Source organism: Hemiscyllium ocellatum, chromosome 26, assembly GCF_020745735.1.
Source record: "Hemiscyllium ocellatum isolate sHemOce1 chromosome 26, sHemOce1.pat.X.cur, whole genome shotgun sequence".
In the NCBI taxonomy this organism is placed as follows: domain Eukaryota; kingdom Metazoa; phylum Chordata; class Chondrichthyes; order Orectolobiformes; family Hemiscylliidae; genus Hemiscyllium; species Hemiscyllium ocellatum.
This window is the reverse complement of record NC_083426.1, coordinates 13,315,261-13,338,708: the sequence shown is the minus strand read 5'-3', so window position 1 is coordinate 13,338,708 and position 23,448 is coordinate 13,315,261. Positions and strand designations below refer to the sequence as shown.

Here is a 23,448-nt window from a genome sequence, read left to right as displayed (position 1 = left end):
GATCCCCTGCACCAACCAACCCAGCTCCCCATGGCCAAACACTTGAACTCCCCCCTCCCACTTCGCCGAGGACATGCAGGTCCTGAGCCGCCTCCATCGCCACTTCCTTATCACCCGACGTCTGGAGGAAGAACGCCTCATCTTCCACCTCTGCACCCTCCAACCCCAGGGCATCAATGTGGATTTCACCAGTTTCCTCATTTCCCCTTCCCCCACCTCACCCCAGTTCCAACCTTCTAGCACAGCACTGCCTTCATGACCTGTCCCACCTATCCACTCCACCTCCCCTCCAATCTATCACCTTAACCCCCACCCCTATACCTATTGCTATCTCAGCTACCTTCTCCACCCCCCCCCCCCCCCCCAACCCCCCTCCCATATATCTATCCACTCCCGAGACTCCCAGCCTCATTCCTGATGAAGGGCTTTTGCCCAAAACGTAAATTTTTTCTGCACCTCATATGCTGCCTGACCTGCTGTGCTTTTCCAGCACCACACTCTTGACTGAAATTAAAATACAGGACCTACTCAGCAGGTCATGCAGCATGTGTGGGTGAAAAAAAAGCAGTGACCATTCTGGTTGTTTACTTTTCATCTTAACTGTTGAGTGTTAGTTAATGCTTCTAATTAGTTAAGCATTTTTTTTAAGTCTTTGAAGAGGCAATGGGTCATTATCTATAGAGGGGCAAAAGAATTGTTCATTGTGTGTGTACATGTGTATGTAGGGGATGGATGCATTTTGCATTGAAGTAACTGACCTCTGCTTGTTCAATAAATCAAATGTATTGGAAACTTTTCAGACTGTGTGCCTTTTAAAATATTTTAATTCACAAAATATAGGTTAGGATATATGGTCGGCATGGATGAGTTGGACCGAAGGGTCTGTTTCTGTGCTGTAGCTCTCTATGACTCTATCACTCTGTCAGCTGAAAAACGTCATGATGGTTTTGAGAGTATCTTACGGCACAGTCACACTGTTTATCATTGTATCGAGGTATTCCTTCAACATCTCATTGACAGCACCTTACATTTACATCTTACTTTAAATGTCTGTGAAGTCTCCCAATGTGCTTCATCGAAGTTATCCATCAACACTTGTGTTATGGACCTGGCCAGACCACTCAAAACATTCTTAAGCAGGGCAGCCCAGACCATAACTTTGCAATTTGTTTTGGAAAGTGTACAATGAAAATTACCCAGAGTACGTTAGCAAGGGAGGACAGAAAAAATTTCTGGCTGTAACAGCTGCTCCTTTTTAGCTGTCGGAGGTGATTTCCTCAAATTCCAGGAGCAGCAATTACTGTTTTATATGCTGTTGCATTGTTTTGGAACTTTGGAGAAAAAAAATGTCAAAACAACAGCACTTCTAAAAAGGTGAGGAACAGACAAAGGCAGCACATGGTGATGTCAGTGCAGGAGAGAGAGAGAGAGAAACCCACATTGCTGACTGAGAGAGCAGTGAACCTACACGGTTTCTGCCTTTTGTTGTTTGATTTAATGTATCACTGGACATCTGAGTGTGTCTGAGAAAATTAACAAACAGTGAAATTCACAACTAATCTTGGAGGAACCTGTTTGGGAGAGGTCACAGTACAGAAACAGGTAAGCGAATAAGTGACTGTAGGGAAATAGATGGTGACATCTTGAAAAATGTCCATATTACAGAGAAGGAAGTGCTGGATGTCTTGAAATGCAAAAACGTGGATAAATCCCCAGGACCTGATCAGGTGTACCCCAGAGCTCTGTGGGGAACTAGGGAAGTGATTGCTGGGCCTCTTACTGAGATACTTGAATCATCGATAGTCGCAAGTGAGGTGCCAGAAGGCTGGAGGTTGGCCACTGTTTAAGAAAGGTGGTAAGAACAAGTCAGGGAACTATGCACAAGTGATCCTGACGTCTGTGGTGGGCACATTGTTGGAGGGAATCCTGAGGGACAGGATGTACATGTATTTGGAAAGGCAAGGACTGATTAGGGATAGTCGACATGGCTTTGTGCATGGGAAATCATGTCTCACAAACTTGATTGAGTTATTTGAAGAATTAACAAAGAGGATTGATGAGGGCAGGGCAGCAAATGCGATCTATATGGACTTCAGTAAGGCATTTGACAAGGTTCCCCAGGCGAGACTGGCTAGCAAGGTTAGATATCATGGAATATAGGGAGAACAGGCTCAAAGGTAGAAGACAGAGGGTGATGGTGGAGGATTGTTTTTCAGACTGCAGGCCTGTGACCAGTGGAGTGCCACAAGGATCAGCGCTGGGTCTACTACTTTTGATCATTTAAATGATTTGGATTTGAGCATAAGAAGTACAGTTTGTAAGATTGCAGATGACACCAAAATTGGAGGTGTAGTGGACAGCGAAGAAGGTTACCTCCGATTGCGATGGGATCGTGATCAGATGGGCCAATGGGCTGAGCAGTGGCAAATGGAGTTTAATTTAGATAAATACAAGGTGCTGCATTGTGGGAAAGCAAATCTTAACAGGACTTGCACACTTGATGGTAAGGTCCTAGGGAATGTTGCTGAACAAAGAGACCTTGGAGTGCAGGTAAATAGCTCCTTGAAAGTGGAGTCACAGGTAGATAGGATAGTGAAGAAGGTATTTGGTATGCTTTCCTTTATTGGTCAGAGTATTGAGTACAGGAATTGGGTAGTCAAGTTGCAGCTGTACAGGACATTGGTTAGGCCACTGTTGGAATATTGCGTGCAGTTCTGGTCTCTCTCCTATCAGAAAGATGTTGTGAAATTTGAAAGGGTTCAAAAAAAACTTACAAGGATGTTGCCAGTAGGATTTGAGCTAAGGGGAGAGGTTGAACAGATGAGGGCTGTTTTCCCTGGAGTGTTGGAGGCTGAGGGGTGACCTTATAGAGGTTCATAAAATCATAAGGGTAATGGATAGGATAAATAGACAAGGTCTTTTCCCTGGGATGGGAGAGTCCAGAACTAGAGGGCATAGGTTCAGGGTGAGAGGGGAAAGATCTAAAAGAAACCTAAAGAGGCAACTTTTTCCAGCAGAGGGTGGTACGTGTCGGGAATGACCTGCCAGAGGAGGTGGGGGGAGGTTGGTGCAATTGCAACATTTAAAAGACATCTGGTTAAGTATATGAATAGGAACGGTTTGGAGGGATATGGGCCGGGTGCTGGCAGGTGTGACTAGATTGGGTTGGGATATCTGGTCAGAATGGACAAGTTGGACTGAAGGGTCTGTTTCCATGCTGTACATCTCTATGACTACCAGTTAATGATAGACAAAAAAAATCACAAAATTATACAATGAACCACAAAGAACAGAATAAAGAATCCTTACCTAATTCAGTCAATCCAAACTAGACTCAATTATGCAGTTCTGAATATACACAACAGTCCCATTAAACAAACCCATTTGAAAACCAGTATAAATGAATGAAACAGATGCTTGCAGGTTGCCATTAGAAGGAGAGGGAGGGAGAGAGAGAGAGGGGGTGTGGTTTCACACAGCTCACTGTTGAACTTCCAACTCGTTCTGAACTGAACTGCTCAACTAGAGAGCTGACCACTCCCCTTTCATTATACCGGTTACTTCTAAAACATGACCACTTTGGCCTGAAGTCTCATCTGTTTATATGTCAACAAAAAGGCCTCCCACCCTCTAATATCTTTACCAAACCAAACTAATCACCACTGAAAGCAGTTTATTACCCCTCTGAAAAAACCAAGGACATAATATCCTTGAGAAAAGTACAACTTTTAGAAAAAAGAAACCAGCTTTGTGACTCTTGACTTTAAGCCAAAGGACATATTTGGACTGATGACTAAATGTTTGGTCACAGAGGTTAGTTCTAAAAAGCATCTTTCTTAAAAGAAGAGGCTAAAGAAAATAATTCCAGAGATTAGAGAGCAGGGATCTAAAGGTATGGATGCTAATCGTCAAATGATTAAAATGAGAACACATAGGAGGACAAAATCAGAGAAGTACAGAGAGCTGAGTGTTGTAGGGATGGATAAGTTACAAGGATAGAGAGGGGTGAGGCCACTATTGCATTTGAAATAAAGCACAATGATTTTAAAATGGAAACACCCACTTTATGAACATTTTTACTATCAAGAAACTGGAATGGAGTTGGCAAAGTATGGTTTGGGTGTTCAAACGCTGAAAGTGGCCATTTTTCTCGCTTATAATATTTGAGCCATTAATCCAATTTTATTGTAGACACAAAATTGTAGGTGAAAATCTAAGAAGATTGCTTGTTCTTTAGAAAAAAAAATGTATTCTTGATAAAAATAGAGTAACGTTATTCCACTAGCACAAATCTAACTAAACTTTTAAAACTAGAATATTTTACAGAGTAATTTTCCACTCCTCTGCTACTTGTTTTATGCAAATGTGGAGTTAATATTTTGTACTTCAACTTTGGAGGAGCTGTGCTTCTTAAGAATTTTGAATTCCACCCCCCCCACCCCCAGAAATCCCTTTTGAGGCATCACAGCCTAGCATAACTTGCATGATCATTGTAACTTCACCTTGTCTGTAATACATTGCAGGAAAGGGCTTAAGATCTGAGGGTCACCCTAAAAGACAGAAGTACATGTTTTTAATATTCCTTTCCTTTCCTATGTTCCTGTTACCCTAATACACACCTAATTTTTTGTATGATAATGAGTGCACGATACCAATAGTGCCTTACCCAAATTTGTTATGAGTGATTAACTGGAGAAAATACCTTCATTCAACCTAACTCCATACCTGATATCCATAAATGCGTGCACTACAGCTTGAGTCACTAAAAGAGTTACAATCCTAAGTTCTGTTTCTTTAGCACCTGACCACTCATTAATGCAACATGTACTGCCCCTGTTGAGACCACCTAACTATATACAAGATTTTGTTTATTTTGAAAGCAGCTATTTGAGAAAATGTGAGAAAAGCTGCTCCCATTTTTCCTGGGATATTAAGGCACCACTGGATGTTGTGCACTGCTGGTCCTACTGGAAATGCACAGGGTCAGTTTACTTGTACATAAATTGGCAAATCCGAAGTATCAGGATTGTGTAAAATTGAAAAAAAAATGCATGAGAGATGACAAAGCTATTATTGCTGCTAAAGTTAAAAATCTACATCAGTATAAGATAACAATGATTCCTGGAAATAATGGGTATGTTTTCATGAAACTTCTGACAGACTAGTTAGAATTCAGTGGGATTCAACAATGTGTTTCCATTCTTCAGAACAGGCATGTGTTTTATGCTAACCCCAGAATTAGCACTAAGCACATCTGCAATACTGCCTTTGGTATTAACCTCCTCAAGACAGATTAGCAGTCAGCCGGGAAGGGGTAGCACAGTGATAATGTTACTGGACTAGTAATCCAGAGGCCAAGACACACATTCTGAGATCATGGGTTTGAATTCCATCTGACAGATGGTAAAATTTGAATTCTATTTTTTAATATTGGGATTATAAAGTTTCTTAAGTTTGCAAATCACATCAATATTGCTAGTATAGTTAATAGTGAAGAAGATTATCTAAGATTACAATAGGATCTTTTATCAACTGGGCTAATGCAGTTTAATTTGGATAAATGCAAAGTATTGCATTTTGGTAAAATAAACAAGGGCAGGACTTACATAGTTAATGGTAGGGTCATCGTTAATGTTGTCAAACGGAGAGAGACCTAGGGGTTTATGTACATATTCTTTGAAGTTTGCATCGCAGGTAGATAGGGTGGTTAAAGTGTTTAGCACACTGACCTTCGTTGCTCAGATGATTGAGTATAGGAGTTGAGATTTCATATTGAGATTGTATAGGACATTGGTGAGGCCACTGTTGGAGTACTGTGCATAGTTCTGAGTGCCCTAATACAGGAAGGATATTATTAAACTGGAGAGGGTTCAGCAAAGATTTACTAGAATGTTGCCAAGACTGAAGGGCTTACGTGATAAAGGAAAGGCTGGATAGGTTGCAACATTTTCCCCTGAACTTCAGAGGTTGTGGGGTGACTTTATAGAGGTTTATGAAATCATATGGGCCACAGTTAAGACAAATTCCCTACAGTGGGGGAGTTCAAAATCAGGGGCATATTTTTAAGGTGAGAGGAGAAAGATTTAAAAGGGACCTGAAGGACAACTTTTTCTCAAACACAGTGCTTTGTATGTGGAATGAACTGCCACAGGAAGTGGTATATGCAGGCAGTTGCAACATTTAAAAGTCATTTAAATAGTAAAAGAGCAGGAAAGGTGTAGAGGGATATGGACCAAATGTAGTAGGTACATGAGTAAGAAGACTTTAGAGGGATATGGGCCAAATGTTGGCAAATGGGACCAGATTAATTTAGATTATCTGGTCATCATGCATGAGTTGGACCAAATGAAGTACATTTACAACAGCAGAGTCCTTCATTCGATTACTGTGTCCATACATTTGCAGGCAGACTTAGACAAAACTGGATGTAACTTTGACAAAGGGTCAGTTAGACTCGAAACGTCAGCTCTTTTCTCTCTTTTACAGATGCTGCCAGACCTGCTGAGATTTTCCACCATTTTATCTTTTGGTTTCAGATTCCAGCATCCACAGTAATTTGCTTTTATCTGGATGAAGGTTTGCTCGCTGAGCTGAAAGGTTCATTTCCAGATGTTTCGTTACCTTACTCGGTAACATCTTCAGTGGCCCTCAGGCGAAGCAATGCTGAAAATTCCTGCTTTCTATTTATATGTTTGGGTTTCTTTCCAAAGAAAGGTACATGATTTGTGGACGGCACGGTGGCACAGTGGTTAGCACTGCTGCCTCACAGCACCTGAGATCCGGGTTCAATTCCCGATTCAGGCGACTGACTGTGTGGAGTTTGCACATTCTCCCCGTGTCTGCGTCGGTTTCCTCCGGGTGCTCCGGTTTCCTCCCACAGTCCAAAGATGTGCAGGTCAGGTGAATTGGCCATGCTAAATTGCCCGTAGTGTTAGATAAGGGGTAAATGTAGGGGTATGGGTGGGTTGCGCTTCGGCGGGTCAGTGTGGACTTGTTGGGCCGAAGGGCCTGTTTCCACACTGTAAGTAATGTAATCTAATCTAATAAGGATATGATTAGGAAAGGTTTGGAGAGATATGAGCTAGGAGCTAGGAGGTGGGACTACCTTAGTTGGGATTATGTTCAGCATGGACTGATAATAAGGTCTGTTTCCATGCTGTATGACTCTACACTATGGCTGTTGGTTATCTTTCATGAGTCATCTTCCACAAACCTTACAGCAAGATATGATATTTGCCAGTGGGAGGAAGTAAGGAAGGGCTTACACTCCAGATGTCAACTCTCCTGCTACTCAGATGCTGTCTGACCGGTTGACTATATTTACCAGTGTTGAACTGAAAGATACTAACCTTTCCTGCCAGTATTTCTGGTGTGGAACTACAATGTAGTTAGACCATAAGACATAGGAGCAGAAATTAGGCCATTCAGCCTATTGAGTCTTCTCCACCATTCAATGATTGGCGATAAGTTTCTCAAACCCGTTCTCCTGCTTTCTCCCCATAACCCTTGACAATTGAGAACGTATCTTTCTATCTCTGTCTTAAATAGTTCACCAAGGGTCACATTAATGCAGCACTGCTGGCTGTTACACTATTAATCAGATGTAGACATCCATAACTATGTACTGTAGCTTAATCCTGGTCAGAAGCAGAGGGGTAAGATATTCAGAATAATCAATCTGTTCAGAGATGTTATTACAGACCTCTGGAGCAGGTGCAACTTGAACCCAGGCCTCCTGGCTTAGAGGTAGGGACACTACTACTGTTTCATGAGGACCCTGAGCAGGGGCCAAGGTATTTTCTACTCCATCTGTAAAGAGACTCTATTGCATGTGTCTGGAGTAGATGGGACTTGAATGGGGGTCTTTCTGGCTCAGAATTAGGGACATTACCATGTACCATAAAGACCTTAAGCGGAGGAGGCAATGGCCTAATTAGATTATTGCTCACCTATTCATCAAAAGCTCAGCTAATGTTCTGGAAACCAGGGTTCAAAACCTGCCATGGCAGATGGTGGAATTTGAATTCAATGAAGGATCTGAATTTAAGGCTCTAATGATGACCATGAAACCATTGTTGATTGCTTGAAAAGCCCATGCGGTTCACTAATGCCGTTTCAGGAGGAAAATCTGTCATCGTTACCTGGCCTGGCCCGACATGCGACTCCAACCCATAGCAATATGGTTGACTCTTAACTGCCCTTTGGACGATTAGGGATGGGTAATAAATGCTGGTCAAGAGAGAGACACTCACGTTCCATGAGTGCATAAATACAAGAGAGGCAGCAGTGAAGTAAGAAATGTCCTTTTCCTGTCTCAGTACAGTTGCATTTATTGCTGGATCAGAAAGTGGTAATGACACTTGGTGCATTGGGGGGACAAATAATGTGAACCGGATAATACAGCACCATCCTGATGCAAAGTATTTACAGCACAGAAACAGGCCAATTAGCCCAAAGGTCTATGGCAGCATTTACACACCAACCTCCCACTCTTTCTGATCTGACTCCTTCAAAATCTCCATGTATTCTTCCTCATATACTCATCTAATTTCCCCTTAAATATATAATCATTTGTTGCCTGAACTCATTATGATAGCAAATTCCAGATTCTAACCACTCTCTGCAACCATTCCCGTGCAATCTTTATTTGATTATCAGTGACTATCCTGTGTGAGATTTTGATGTCTGCCTTGTCATGCTCAATTAATAAGTTAGAGAGTCTAGTTTCAACAGCTTTAATACCGAATTAGGAAATAACTGATTGAGCCCCTCTCTTTATCTTGTCTATCAATTGTAAAGAATGTAAACAAGTGACACCCATCAATAGCATGTGCTTATATATCAAGAAGTCCATTGTGCCTTGGATGACTCGAACTCAAGCCTTTAGTTCAAGGCTAGAACATCCTTTCTGCACAGTACTCCAGGTGTGGCCTCCCCACACCCTATACAGCTGCAGCATTACCTCCCTGTTTTTAAACTCCAACCCTCTAACAATGGATTTGTATTTTTGACTATTTTAAGGAGTGAAAACAAAGTATTTGGGCTGTATTTTTGATGTTGTTTGCATTTGATGGACTGAGATCCTTTTAATCAAAACATAAATTAATTGCAACAAAATTGGAACCTGTGAATTGAAAGTAGAGTTGCTTTTATCAGACTTTTGTACACAACAGTTGAGCAATAATGAGCTAAAATGGTTGTCAGGATTAAAATGCATAGCGTTTAATAAATAATAATTTAATTCCATTACCTCAGCTGTAATGATGGGATTTAAGCTATTGTGTCTGGGTCATTAGATAATTTATTGTCTTACTGAAAAATGATAATGGTGGCAGGTGCTAAATTGAAACAGCAACATCAATAAAACAAGTAATTGCAGTTAATGACTCGAGATAAAAATAAGTATAAAGTTATGAAAGAATTATACAGTTAATAATCTCATTGTACATTCTATGAAGTAGCAGATTGGTGTCTCTCGCATTCTATTTGTTCTACACTTTTATTAATTAATATAACAAAATACTGTGGATGCTGGAAATCTGAAATAAAATCAGAAAGCATTGGAGAAAGTCAGCAAGTCTGGTAGTATCTGCGAAGAGAGAAACAATTTACATTTTGAATTCAATGACTTTCAAATTGGAATGGTACTTTCTTTCCTGGAATTACAGCACGGGAATGGAAAAGAGGAGATTGTTGCACTATAGAGGAGGCAACATGTTGCTATAGAGCATATCAAATATTGATAGCTCTCAGCAATGGCTTTGCAAAGCCAATGACAGTAAGTATGAAAAGATATAAGTCCCTGATTCCCTATCTGGCAATATGTTGACATACTGGAAATCGTCTAATAGAAAACTATGGGAGAAAAAGGTACAACGTTTGGATCAGGAGGTACTTTGTCTTAACAACAACAGAAGACATTGGTATGAAACTGTATGAACCATTCTACTGATTGACCCATAAAAAGCAGTGTGTTTTGGACAAGGTGCTAAGTTTATTCAATTTTTTATGAAATATTTAAGGATAAATGTTTTGAAACAAGAAGAAAAGAAGTTAATTCTCTGAATTGTCAATATTGGAGTCTGTTAAAGATTTTTTTAAAAATTAACTATCCCAACATTCCTTCTATCTCATCTAACTTGAACTGCTCAAGAAATACAAAGTCCTGGAGACTCTCAGCAGATCTGGCAGTATCTGTGGAGAGAGAAATATAATTAATGCTTTGAGTTCAATATCAGTTGTATTTCAGATCTCCAGCCTCCCCATAGTTTTCTTGAACTGCTGAAGGATGCCCCTTCCTATGTCAGGACACTGATGTTCTCACTGAGTGCAGAAAATTGCATGTATTCCTTTATGTTAACTTATGAGCAGCACAGTGGCTCAGTGGGTTAGCACTGCTACCTCACAGTGTCAGGGACCCATGTTGGATTCCAGCTTTGGGTGACTGTGAGGAGTTTGTCCCTGTGTTTGCGTAGGTTTCCATGGGTGCTCCTGTTTCCTCCCACAGTCTAGAGATATGTAGGTTAGCTGGATGAGTGATGGTATATGTGGAGTTATAGGGATAGGCTAGGGGGGAGCTGGGATTGGGTCTGGGTAGGATGCTCTTCAAAGGGTTAGTGCAGACTTGATGGGCTGAATGGCCTCTTTCCATGATGTAGGGAATTCTACTATTCTCTGAACTTTGTTTACTTATGATTCCAGTGTTAACATTTTCTACTGTCATATTGTTCCCTGTATTTGTACCTGTCATTTTCATCCAATTAGATAAAAGCATTGTTGAGGAGGTTTGGGGGATGAAAAATGCAACCATTGCCCTCAGTGATATCCCTGATCAAGAATACAGGATCTACCCAGTGCTCCTGTATTAAGAACTATACTTACCATTACACTTGCAGTACACTACGAAATGAAGGGAAATTTAAAGCCAATCTCTTTAGTTCACTTGTTGAATACTGAAGGCAGTTTTGCCTTGCACTAAAACCAAACAAGTTTCACTCAACACTTGTGAAGGATAATGAGTAAATCCTGTTATGCTAATGAATAGATCACATCTTCTGTGATGCCTGTCTATATCAGAATAAATAAAACTAGCCTGGAGGGTTCAAGGAACATGCTCTCCCAACCAATTGTGTATGCAGTGTGAATTGTTGATAGAAGTTGATTCTCACCTTTATACGGAGATATTTCTCTATCCACCATGTGATCTCACAACATGGTGGCAGTGGCAGTGGCAATGGATCCCTCCCTCAGGAATTACTTGCTGCTTGTCACAACGTGTCCCAATGATAGCAGGTATACACAAAGCTGTCAGCAGCATAAAACAAGCCGGCGGCACAGCAGTTAGCACTGCTGCCTCACAGCGCCAGAGACCCGGGTTCAATTCCCGCCTCAAGCAACTGTCTGTGTGGAGTTTGCACATTCTCCGTGTGTCTGCGTGGGTTTCCTCCGGTTTCCTCCCACAGTCCAAAGATGTGCAGGTTAGGTGAATTGGCCATGCTAAATTGCCCATAGTGTTAGGTGAAGGGGTATGGGTGGGTTGCGGGTCAGTGTGGACTTGTTGGGCTGAAGGGCCAGTTTCCACACTAAGTAATCTAATCTAAAGCAGTTGGAAACTCTCTGGTTTTGTCAACAGCATGGACAGAAATAGGCTTCAAGTGTGATCTAGGAGAAAGTGAGGACTGCAGATGCTGGAGATCAGAGTTGAAGAGTGTGGTGCTGGAAAAGTACAGCCAGTTAGGCTCATTCCTGATAAAGGGCTTACGCTTGAAACATTGATTTCCCCTGCTCCTCGGATGCTGTCTGACTGGCTCTGCTTTTCCAGCACCACACTCTTCAACTCCGTGTGATCTGCCAGACAGTCAGTGTGAACCAGAAGGTCCACAGTTGAGAACAGTAGAAATCTCTCAGTCCGAGCTGCAAAAGATAGAAATCAAAAAGTTGATTGAAAAGACAGTATGCAGTGATCAAACACAAGCAATTACTTCACATGTTTGCTCAACTGCAGAAGACTGGTAACCTACTGGTCCAAAGATGTGCGGGTCAGGTGAATTGGCCATGCTAAATTGCCCGTAGTGTTAGGTAAGGGGTATATGTTGGGGTATGGGTGGGTTGCGGGTCGGTGTGGACTTGTTGGGCCGAAGGGCCTGTTTCCACACTGTAAATAATCTAATCTAATCTACTGCGAATCCTCTTACAAGGATGCCTTCCTTGAAGAAGCTCTCTTCCTCCCTGAGATGCTGCCTGGCCTGCTGTGCTTTGACCAGCAACACATTTGCAGCTGTGATCTCCAGCATCTGCAGACCTCATTTTTTACACCTTTACTCATGGCCAAGTTCCATAAAGACTGGCCCAGCCCATACATCTCAGTGGAAGAGTTGGTACTGATGGCTTACTTCATTGTGTACTGCTTCAGGCCATGTCTCCCAAACCTGGTGTTCCCAATGCATTAGCTGATGGAGGACGACATAGGTTTCGAAGGTCCTGTCCAAAGAATTGGTGAGTTGTTGCAGTGCATCTTGTGGATGGCACTCACTGCTGCTACTGCATTAGTGCAGAGGGAATGCATATTGAAGGTGGTGGGTGTGGTCCCATTTAAGCAGATGGCCTTTTGCCTTGATGACAAGCTTGTCAAGTGTTGTTGGAACTGCACTCATCCATCACACTCTGGACTTGTAGATAATGGTTATGATTTGAGGAATCGGGGTGAGTTACTTGCTATATAATTCCAGGCCTTTGACTTGCTCCTGCTCTAAAATAACATTATTTATATGGCTGATCCAATTCACTTTCTGGTCAACAGTAAACCTTAGGATGTTGATAGTGATGGATCCATTGTATTGCAATCAATGCCACTGAATGTCAGACAATGTTCTTTTCTTGTTGGAGATGGTCATTGCTGGTACTTGTTTGGCACATATGTCCTCTACCAGTTGTTAGTCCAAACCCGATGTCGTGAGGTCTTGCTGCAGTTGGACACAGGCATTCGTATCTCACGAGTGAACATCCTCACCTCTTATGATGGAAGGTCATCAACAAAGCAGCTGAAGATGTTTGGGCCTAGGTCCACTCTGAGAACCCCATTCACTCTGGGCACTGAGATGATTGACTTCCGACAACCAATAATAATCTTCCCATCTGCAAGTTTTCACTCTATTCAGCAGCGACGATTCCCTCTGCTCTCCACTGATTGCAGTTTTGATCAGAGGCTTATGGTGCTTTCGGAACCTCCCATTTTTTGCTTAATATCATCATTCACCTTTTCTCTTGCTCTTCCCATCTTCCTTTAAATCTAAAATTTTAAATTTAATGTTGATCTCACTCTTTGTGCACCTTGTCTGTGGCTGTAATGTTGTATTCCTCGCACTGTTCTTTTACCCTGATGCACTTTGTATTGCCTGATCTGCCTGTACTGCACAGAAAACACAACTTTTAAGACGTAAGACCATAAGACATAGGAGCAGAAATTAAGCCATTCAGCCCATCGCATCTGTTCCTCCATTCAATCATGGCTGATAAGTTTCTCAGCTGAAAATGTGTTGCTGGTTAAAGCACAGCAGGTTAGGCAGCATCCAAGGAACAGGAAATTCGACGTTTCAGGCCAGAGCCCTTCATCAGGAAGGGCTCTGGCCCGAAACGTCGAATTTCCTGTTCCTTGGATGCTGCCTAACCTGCTGTGCTTTAACCAGCAACACATTTTCAGCTCTGATCTCCAGCATCTGCAGACCTCACTTTTTACTCAACTGATAAGTTTCTCCCCCCATTCTCCCACTTTCTCCCCAAAACCCTTGATCCCCTTGATACTCAAGAACTTATCGATCTCAATCTTAAATATACTCAATGACCTGGCCTCCATAGCCTTCTGTGGCAATTAATTCCATAGATTCACTACTCTCTGGCTGAAGAAGTTTATCTTTGTCTTCGTTCTAAAGATCTTCCCTTTACTCTAGGGCTGTGCCCTCGAGTCCTAGTCTCTCCCACCAAAGGAAACACCTTCCCTGTCCAGGCCATTCAGTATTCTGTAAGTTTCAGCTAGATCCCCCCTCATCCTTCTAAATTCCTTTGAGTATAAACCCAGAGTCCACAAAAGTTCCTCATGTGTTAAGCTTTTCATTCCTGAGGCCATTCTCATGAACCTCCTCTGAACACTCTCCAGGGCCAGTGCATCCTTCCTGAGATATGGGGCCCAAACCTGTGCACTATATTCCAAATGTGGTCTGACTAGAGCCTTATACAGCCTCAGAAGTACATCCTTGCTTTTATATTCAAGTCCTCTCAAAATAAATGCCATCCTTGCATTTGCCTTCCTAAATACTGACTCAACCTGCAAGTTCACCTTGAGAGAATCCTGGACTAGAACTTCCAAAACGCTTTGCACTTCAGACTTTTGAATTTTCTCCCCATCAGGAAAACAGTCCATGCCTCTATTCTTCCTCCAAGGTGCATGACCTCACACTTTCCCACGCTGTACTCCATCTGCCATTTCTTTGCACAATCTCCTAAATCCTTCTGCAGCCTCCCCACCTCCTCAATGCTACCTGTCTCTCTGCTTATCTTTGTATTATCTGCAAACGTAGCCAGAATGCCCTCAGTTCCTTCATCTAGAATGTCAATGTAAAAAGTGAAATGTTGTCCCAACACTGACCCTTGTGGAACACCACCAATCACTGGCTGCCATCCTGAGAAGGGTCTTTTATCCCCACTCTCTACTTTCTTCCAGACAGCTAAACTTCTATCCATGCTTCTGACACCATGGGTCCTTACTCAGTAGTGTCCTGTGCAGCACCTTGTCAAAGACCTTGATCAAGTCCAGGTCAATAACATCCATTGGCTCTCCTTGGTCTAATCTGCTTGTTACTTCCTCAAAGAATTTTAGCAGATTTGTCAGCCATGACCTCCCCATGATGAAACCATGCTGACTTTGCCTTATTTTACTGGACCCTTCCAAGTATTCAGAAATCTCAACCTTCACAATGGATTCCAGGATCTTATCCATGACCGAGGTTAGGCTGAGCAGTTTTTGTCTTTTGCCTTACACCCTTTTTAACCTGGGGAGTCACATTAGCAATTTTCCAGTCCTCTGGGGCCCTTCCTGATTCTGACAATTCCTGAAGGATCACCACTAACGCCTCCACCATCTCTTCAGCTATCTCCCTTAGAACTCCTGGGTGTAGTCCATCTGATCCAGGTGATTTATCCATCTTCAGGCCATCCAGTTTTTCTAATACCTTCTCCTTGGTGATGGCCACCATAATCCACTCTGGTCCCTCTCTTGAAATTTTGGGATATTATTTGTGTTTTCCACCGTGAAGACTGACATGAAGTAATTATTCAGTTCCTCAGCAATTTCCTTATTCCCCACTACTATCTCTTCAGCGTCATTTCCCAGTCACCCAATGTCCACTTTTGACTCTCTTTTGCCAATATTGTATACTCTAAAGAAATTTATTTATATTACTTGGTTAGAGTCAAAAATCTGCAGATGCTGGATTCCAAGGCAGATGAGCCGGAGGCTGGAAGAACACAGCAAGCCAGACAGCATCAGGAGGTGGAGAGGTAAATGTTTCAGGTGGAACCCTTCTTCAGGACTCTTCAGTGCCTGGCTTGCTGTGTTCCTGCAGTCTCCTGCTTGTCTATTTTCATTTATCATACAGGCTACCTTACTCTCATCTTTAATCTTTTCCCTCCTTACTATTTTTTTGTTATTTTTCTGTGTTGGTCTTTGTAAGTTTCCCAATCATCTGGTTTCCCACTGCCCTTCACCACATCTTATGCTTTCTCTTTTGTTTTTCTGCTATCCCTTGTCAGCCATGGTTGCCTCATCCTCCCTATGGGGTAATACAATGACTGCAGATGCTGGAAACCAGATTCTGGATCAGTGGTGCTGGAAGAGCACAGCAGTTCAGGCAGCATCCAAAGTGCAGCGAAATCGACGTTTCGGGCAAAAGCCCTTCATCAGGAATAAAGGCAGTGAGCCTGAAGCGTGGAGAGATAAACTAGAGGAGGGTGGGGGTGGGGAGAAAGTAGCATAGAGAACAATGGGCGAGTGGGGGAGGGGATGAAGGTGATAGGTCAGGGGGGAGAGGGTGGAGTGGATAGGTGAAAAAGAAGATAGGCAGGTAGGACAAGTCCGGACAAGTCATGGGGACAGTGCTGAGCTGGAAGTTTGGAACTAGGGTGAGGTGGGAGAAGGGGAAATGAGGAAACTGTTGAAGTCCACATTGATGCCGTGAGGTTGAAGTGTTCTGAGGCGGAAGATGAGGCGTTCTTCCTCCAGGTGTCTGGTGGTGAGGGAACGGCGGTGAAGGAGGCCCAGGACCTCCATGTCCTCGGCAGAGTGGGAGGGGGAGTTGAAATGTTGGGCCACAGGGCGGTGTGGTTGATTGGTGCGGGTGTCCTGGAGATGTTCCCTAAAGCGCTCTGTTAGGAGGCACCCAGTCTCCCCAATGTAGAGGAGACAGCATCGGGAGCAACAGGTACGATAAATGATATTAGTGGATGTGCAGGTAAAACTTTGATGGATATGGAAGGCTCCTTTAGGGCCTTGGATAGAGGTGAGGGAGGAGGTGTGGGCACAGGTTTTACAGTTCCTGCTGTGGCAGGAGAAAGTGCCAGGATGGGAGGGTGGGTTGTAGGGGGGCGTGGACCTGACCAGGTAGTCATGGAGAGAACGGTCTTTGCGGAAGGCGGAAAGGGGTGGGGAGGGAAATATATCCCTGGTGGTGGGGTCTTTTGGAGGTGGCGGAAATGTCGCTGGGTGATTTGGTTTATGCGAAGGTTGGTAGGGTGGAAGGTGAGCACCAGGAGCGTTCTGTCCTTGTTACGGTTGGAGGGGTGGGGTCTGAGGACAGAGGTGCGGGATATGGACGAGATGCATTGGAGGGCATCTTTAACCACGTGGGAAGGGAAATTGCAGTTTCTAAAGAAGGAGGCTATCCGGTGTGTTCTGTGGTGGAACTGGTCCTCCTGGGAGCAGATACGGTGGAGGCGGAGGAATTGGGAATATGGGATAGCATTTTTGCAAGAAGTGTAATCCAGGTATCTGTGGGAGTTGGTGTGTTTGTAAAAAATGTCAGTGTCAAGTCGGTTGTCATTAATGGAGATGTAACAGTTTCCTCATTTCCCCTTCCCCCACCTCACCCAAGTTCCAAACTTCCAGCTCAGCACTGTCCCCAGGACTTGTCCTACCTACCTACCTTCTTTTCCACTTATCCACTCCACCATCTCCTCCCTGACCTATCACCTTCATCCCCTCCCCCACACACCCATTGTACTCTCTGCTACTCTCTACCTACCCCCACCCTCCTCTAGTTTATCTCTCCACCCTCCCTATACTATGCTGTTTTCTTCCCCTCGGGATGAATCTCCTCTGTACCTAGGTACATGTGACAATAATAAATCAAATCGAACAAAAAGGAGCTCCTCTATTCATTTGCATGTATCACTGATGATTTTATTTGTTTTCCCTCTGGGTGTTCAGAAGTCTGAAGAAATTAATTTTAAAAAGGGGATGAAATTGGAAGCAACGACTGCACAATTCAAGAGAATAAGAGTTTTGTTTAACCAACCACTTTCTCCTTTAATGCCCGCATTAAAATGTACATTAACTTAAAGGCTGTGAATGAAAGCATTTCTAATCAAACCGGAACCAAGTGATAAACTGGAGGCACACTGTGACTCAGCCGGATATATATAAAGCAGGGTGGGTGGAAGAGGGGAGGGATTGTAGCCTGGTGAGAGTGTCTTTCAGACCCGGCCTGCACTGAGTGCTGCTGCAGCTGATCCGCCTTGTGTGAATTTGGGAGCACGGACATGGGAATGATACTCGGTTACTGGGATATCCGCGGGGTAAGAGAGCAGACAGGAAAGCTAGCCCGGCCGCAGGGTCCCAGCTCCAGGGGCTGCTCGCTGCATTTTCGCGGTGCCTGGGGCTCCGGGCAGATTGGGCCCTTCTTCAGATGAGCAAGAAAATCCGAGCGCGGGCTCTGGGACGCTGCCGAAGTCGGGCTTTGTGTTTTCTGCAATCTTATTAATCGGGAGGTGGGGTGGGGGAATTGCACTTTTGTGCAGAATTTACACGAATCCAGTCCAGTTGTATTCTGCGTAGATCTCTCTCTCTCGCTCTCCATTTTCAAATTTAAGAGCATTATCGTTTCGCTACTCCGAGCAATGGGAAAGTGCTGGAGAAACTCAGCAGGTCAGGCATTCTGCATAGAGAGAGAGAAAGAAACAGTTAAAGTTTGGATAAAGTTTCGTGATGAAGGGCTTATGCCCGAAACGTCGAATTTCCTGTTCCTTGGATGCTGCCTGACCTGCTGTGCTTTAACCAGCAGCACATTTTCAACAGTTAAAGTTTGGAGTCCAGTTAGAAAAGGTCATTCTTTATCACGAGGCTTTAACTCTGTTTCTCTCCATGGAGAATGACTGACCTGCTGAGTTTCTCCAGTACTTTGTGTGTGTGTTTGTTTCAGATTTCCAGTACACACCGTACCTGTTTTACATTTTAGAGGTTATAAAATGGCGATTATTCCCCCACTCTGGAATTCCTTTCCCCGTGTAGCTCGTGAAGAACCAGAAAAAGCGGCAAACCCACACAGGGCCAGTTGGTAAATCTCCAATTACTGTTTCTGATGTCAACTCAAAAGTGCAACTGCAGTATTATTGGACCATAGCCCTCTTACAAAGGGCAGAATATAACTTTCACCAGTGATCCGATAATTATACGGTACTGAAATGACAAAATAACAAAAGCAGTAATCTAAAAGAATGATAATAAATACATTGTTTACAAGACATTTAAGTTTGAAGGATATTCAGCCTATCTTAATTAATTGTTAGTGCTAATGTTATACTTTATTCAACTTTCCTTTTTCTCAGATTTGCTTTAATTCCAAACATGCCTTTGCTACATTCTTCACTCTTCAAGATTTGATACAAAGAATATTTCATTTCCAATTATTTCTTTGACAGTTCACTTGGCTGCATTGATATTTCATCTTCTGAAGTTTAGATTTTACAGTTTGATGTTTATTTTGTGATAACTGTGTAACATTTTTGAAGAGCTAGGATTTATCCTGAACATTACTAATGTATCCCTGTCTTGTTGGCATTAAACTGAGCGCTCAGCTTTAAATCTGTAACCTTTTGAACAGAGGCATGGAATTCTGTGTGCTTTGTATTGCAATATATTAACCTTGTTTGGAAAACATTAGTCAAGTTTACAATAACCAAGTAGAAAAATCTTGTGGTGCCAACTGTGAGGACTTGGCAGGATGTAAATCTGGAATTTTGATCATCAGACCATATGATCTAACTAAAGCCATTTTCTGTCTGTGTGACACACACACACAGAAATAATTTTCACCCATAATAACAATGACTTTTGCATTGTAATTAAAGGTAACTCCGGTGAAAGTTTGTACTGCAGATGAATAGACGAACGCCCCAGGAACCACACAAATATATATATATTAGCTAGTCCAGTCGTTACAATGGTGGGGTCAGTTAACTGAATAGCTAATCTGCAATGCAGAGTAACACTAGTGTAAGTTCAATTGCTGCACTAGCTGAGTCAAGATGAGTGGTGCTGGAAAAGCACAGCCAGTCAGGCAACATCCGAGGAGCAGGAAAATCGACATTTCGGGCAAAAGCCCTTTATCAGGAATGAGGCTGGGAGCCTTGGGGTGGAGACATAATTAGGAGGGGATGTGGGGCTGGGGGGGGAGGGTAGCTGAGAATGCAGTAGGTGGATGGAGGTGGGGTGAAGGTAATCGGTGGAGTGGACAGGTGGGAAGGAAGATTTTAGATGGGACAGGTCATGAGGACAGTGGGCAATTGGAACTGGGGTAAGGTGGGGGGGAGGGAAACTGGTGAAATTCACATTAATGCCGTGGGGTTGAAGGGTTCTGAGGCAGAACTAAGGGTAAACTTGCCAGAGCCCCTCCAGACTGGAGGGCTACTCTCTCAGTAAATAAGGAGAGAATGGTTTAACTTGAGGGTCACTACTCCTCGCGTACAGAGAGAGCTTGAGAAGGAGAGTCCTTCATGATAACCTCAGCTGGCACAGCAATTGAACTAGTGTTACTCTGCATTGCAGGCTAGCGATTCAGTTCACTGACCCCCACCATTGTAACTACTGGACTAGCTAATATACACATTTGTGTGGTTACTGGGGCATTCATCTTTCTTGGTGACAGTTCTTCAATGACCAGCGTGAAATGGCTATTTCTTCCTCCACCTGCAAGGATCTTGCCATGACTCCTCTCTAACAGATCAAGAGTTGTGCTGACACCCTTTTATTTCAGTTCATCTTTTAAACCGTACCAGAACTGGTTAGTCATTTTAAAACCAGGAACTTCTGGTAAAATTTGATTTAAAGGCAAAATACTGTGGATGCTGCAAATCTGAAACACACCCAGAGAATGCTGGGAAATTAAGCAAGTCTGGCAATCTTTTCAGAGAGAAAAACAGTTAATATTCTGTCTGGGCTGTTAGCGCCTGCTGAATTTCTCCAGCATTCTGTGTTTGTGGTTGGTAATGCTTAGCAGGTCTGGGAGCATTTATGGAAAGTGAAACAGGTAACTTTTTTCCACTACTAGACCAAAAAAAAAGCACTGCAGATTCTGGAATTTTTTTATTATTAGCTATTCCAGTAGTTAACATTTAACTCTGTATTCTTTTCACAGATGTTGAGTGAAAAAGTATGGTGCTGGAAAAGCACAGCCGATCAGGCAGCAGCTGAGGAGCAGGAGAGTTGATGTTTTGAGCATGAGCTCTTTGTCAGGAATGTCATTTCCACAGATGCTGCCAGACCTGCTGAGTCTTTCCAGCAGTTTCTGCTTTTAACTTTTCAGCTTTCCTTCAGAACTGGACACATCCTTTGAGGGTTTTTTTGTTTTAAATATTATTATCTCATTCTGTCTCCAAGTACATTTTTTTTAACATGCTGAGTTTTTGTGATTGTCAGGATTTTGCTTTTTATTCTGGCTGGAGGCATAATTTTTCCAAATAAAAACTGTGCCCCCATAGGGTTTGACTCAGAATACTTGGATTAGATTACTTAGTGTGCAAACGGGGCCCTTCTGCCCAACAACTCCACACCGACCACTTTTTTTTATTGCTTTTTCCAAGTCAGCTGGTTTTCCCTTCTTAAAATTTAACCTGTTGATTTTTATTTTAGATGTCTTGCCCTTTGCCTTACTCTCCAGCAACATGTACAGGTTTGTTCTGTATTGAGAGATATTTACCACATGCCTCCACCATGGCCTTTTCCTGAATCTGTCTGCACTTGTTCTGTCGTTTAGCTGTATGCTTAAGGATACTGGTATTTGGCCAGGTGTACCAGTAATATAAATGAAAATTGTTGGGGATTCTATGTGCTGCATTAAAGAGATTAACATTCTCTCACCCCATTTCCCCACCCACAAGAACTAGTTTTGAATTGAATCTCCCTATTGTTAAAATAGACTTGGAGAGACTCTACAAGTACAGTCTTGACTTCTTCTGCCAGAGGTGTAATCTGCTTAAATCACATTCACAAGTGTTAAGAAGCCAGTTGATTTTTGAAACCAGTGCAGCAATGATTCCTCTTAATTTGACTTGGAGCATACTCAGCCATTTCAGACTGTTTCTCTCTCTGCAGATGCTACCAGACCTGCTGAGTCTCTCCAGAATTTTATTTTTATTTCTCTTCAGTTGTCTTTTTGATACAGTTTCAAAATGCTTCGAGCAATTCTGTATAATGTGACTCTGTGCGTTGCAAATGATTTGAAAAATCTTTTAGAAGCAGTGACTTTAAGAACCCATGATGGATCATTATTGTTTTACTTGACTGTTAATGACACTAAGATTTCTCTCTGATTTAAATCTTTATGTAGTTGGCCCAGCCAATTCGCTTGCTCTTGGAATATACTGGAACAGCATATGAAGAGAAGTTCTATTCATGTGGAGAAGGTAACTTTTTTGTCTATTTTGTGAAGTTGTATGAAATTTCTGGTTATTCAGGGCTCCTGTGGAGTACAGTGTGCATTATGTAAATACGCTCAAAGTAGTTGGAAAAATGTTTTGAGACTATAGGATAAGAGGTTTATTTCTGCTGGGATTTGGAATATCAAGAGACAACTTGATTGCAGTACAAGACCTTGAGGGGCCCTGACAGGGTGGATATGGGAAGGTTTTTTCCCCCTTGTGGGAGAACCCAAAATCGGACTGAATGGGAGAGCAGGCTTGAAGGGCAAAGTGGTGTATTCCTCTTCCTAGTTTTATGCCTGTTGAATTAAAGTGGGATATAATGTGATTTGGAATTGCCCAAGGTTGTCTGAACCACCTGCTGATGGCATGTCCCAGCTGTTGTATTCCAGTTGTTTTTGGTCTTTGGCTCTTTGTATAAGTTGGCAATCTGACTGACTTCCATTGCACTGAAAATGTGTAGAAACAGAGATACCATTGTTGCTCAGACTTGGACTGCATTTGGGCTTGAAGTTTGTCCCTTCTGGTCCTTTCACCACAGTCTGCGTTTGGCTCAACTCCACTTTTTTCCTGTCCAAGAGCCATCTCACTTGATTTTTCTGAAAGACCAAAAGTCTGTCTGTTCCAGCCTTAAATATGTTTGACAAATTAGCATCTAAGATCTGTGGGGTTGACCATTTCAAATGCTATCATAAAACTGTTACATTCACAACCTTATTTTGCAATGGTTTGCCCAACTCCAGGTCACTTTGCAACATTTGATAAAGAAACTAATTATCCTGACATATTAAAATGACCTTTGATACTATTAAAAATGTTACTGTGTTGCCATAACTATGTACAGCACGTTGCTACTGTTTCTAACTTGTTTCTACTGTATGGAGGAGAGGCAATAAGGGCTGTGGGAGTATGTTTGATGTTATTTCTGGTTTCCTGATAACATTAGGCATGAACTGAGATACAATCATCTGAACTATTTCAGTCCAGCTATTTTTCTTGGGGTATTAGGAATTGAGTATTCGGGTTAGGTATTTGACTTATTCATAAGCTAAAATTGCACAATGTGTTGGTGTTTTCTAAATATGTTCAAATTTTCCAGCTCCCAATTATGACAAAACGTGCTGGTTTGATGTGAAATACAAGCTTGGACTGGATTTCCCAAATGTAAGTGTTGACATCTCTAATTTTGCCCTTTCTTGGGGAAAATTGTTGTAAAAACTGAAAATAGGGAATTGTAATTTTTTTTTAAACTCTTGTGATTGTCCTAGCTTTTTAATCCTCCTTCTTTCAAAGGATGTGGGTATCGCTTATTGCCCACAGGGCAGTTAAAAGTTGATCTCTTTGCTGTGTATCTGCTGTTCATATTTGAGCCAAAGCACAGGATGGTAGATTTTTGTCCCTGAAGGATCTTAATAAACCAGACGGGTGTTTTTTTTTTTTTGGACAACAATCAGCATTGGTTACCATTAAGCTAGCTTTAATTCC

At 42.5% G+C, this 23,448-nt stretch overlaps 1 protein-coding gene across 1 annotated transcript in view; it reads left to right on the top strand.

Moving 5' to 3' along the window:
• Positions 1–17,703: 17,703 nt before the first annotated feature.
• The window catches only part of LOC132828148 (glutathione S-transferase Mu 5-like), a 30,458-nt gene continuing 24,713 nt past the window's right edge, over positions 17,704–23,448 (top strand). The window contains exons 1-3 of the mRNA XM_060845072.1: positions 17,704–17,844; positions 21,873–21,948; positions 23,063–23,127. Of these exons, the coding sequence (XP_060701055.1) occupies positions 17,809–17,844; positions 21,873–21,948; positions 23,063–23,127 (177 nt within the window). The 5' untranslated portion in view covers positions 17,704–17,808. The remainder of the gene's footprint in view (positions 17,845–21,872; positions 21,949–23,062; positions 23,128–23,448) is intronic.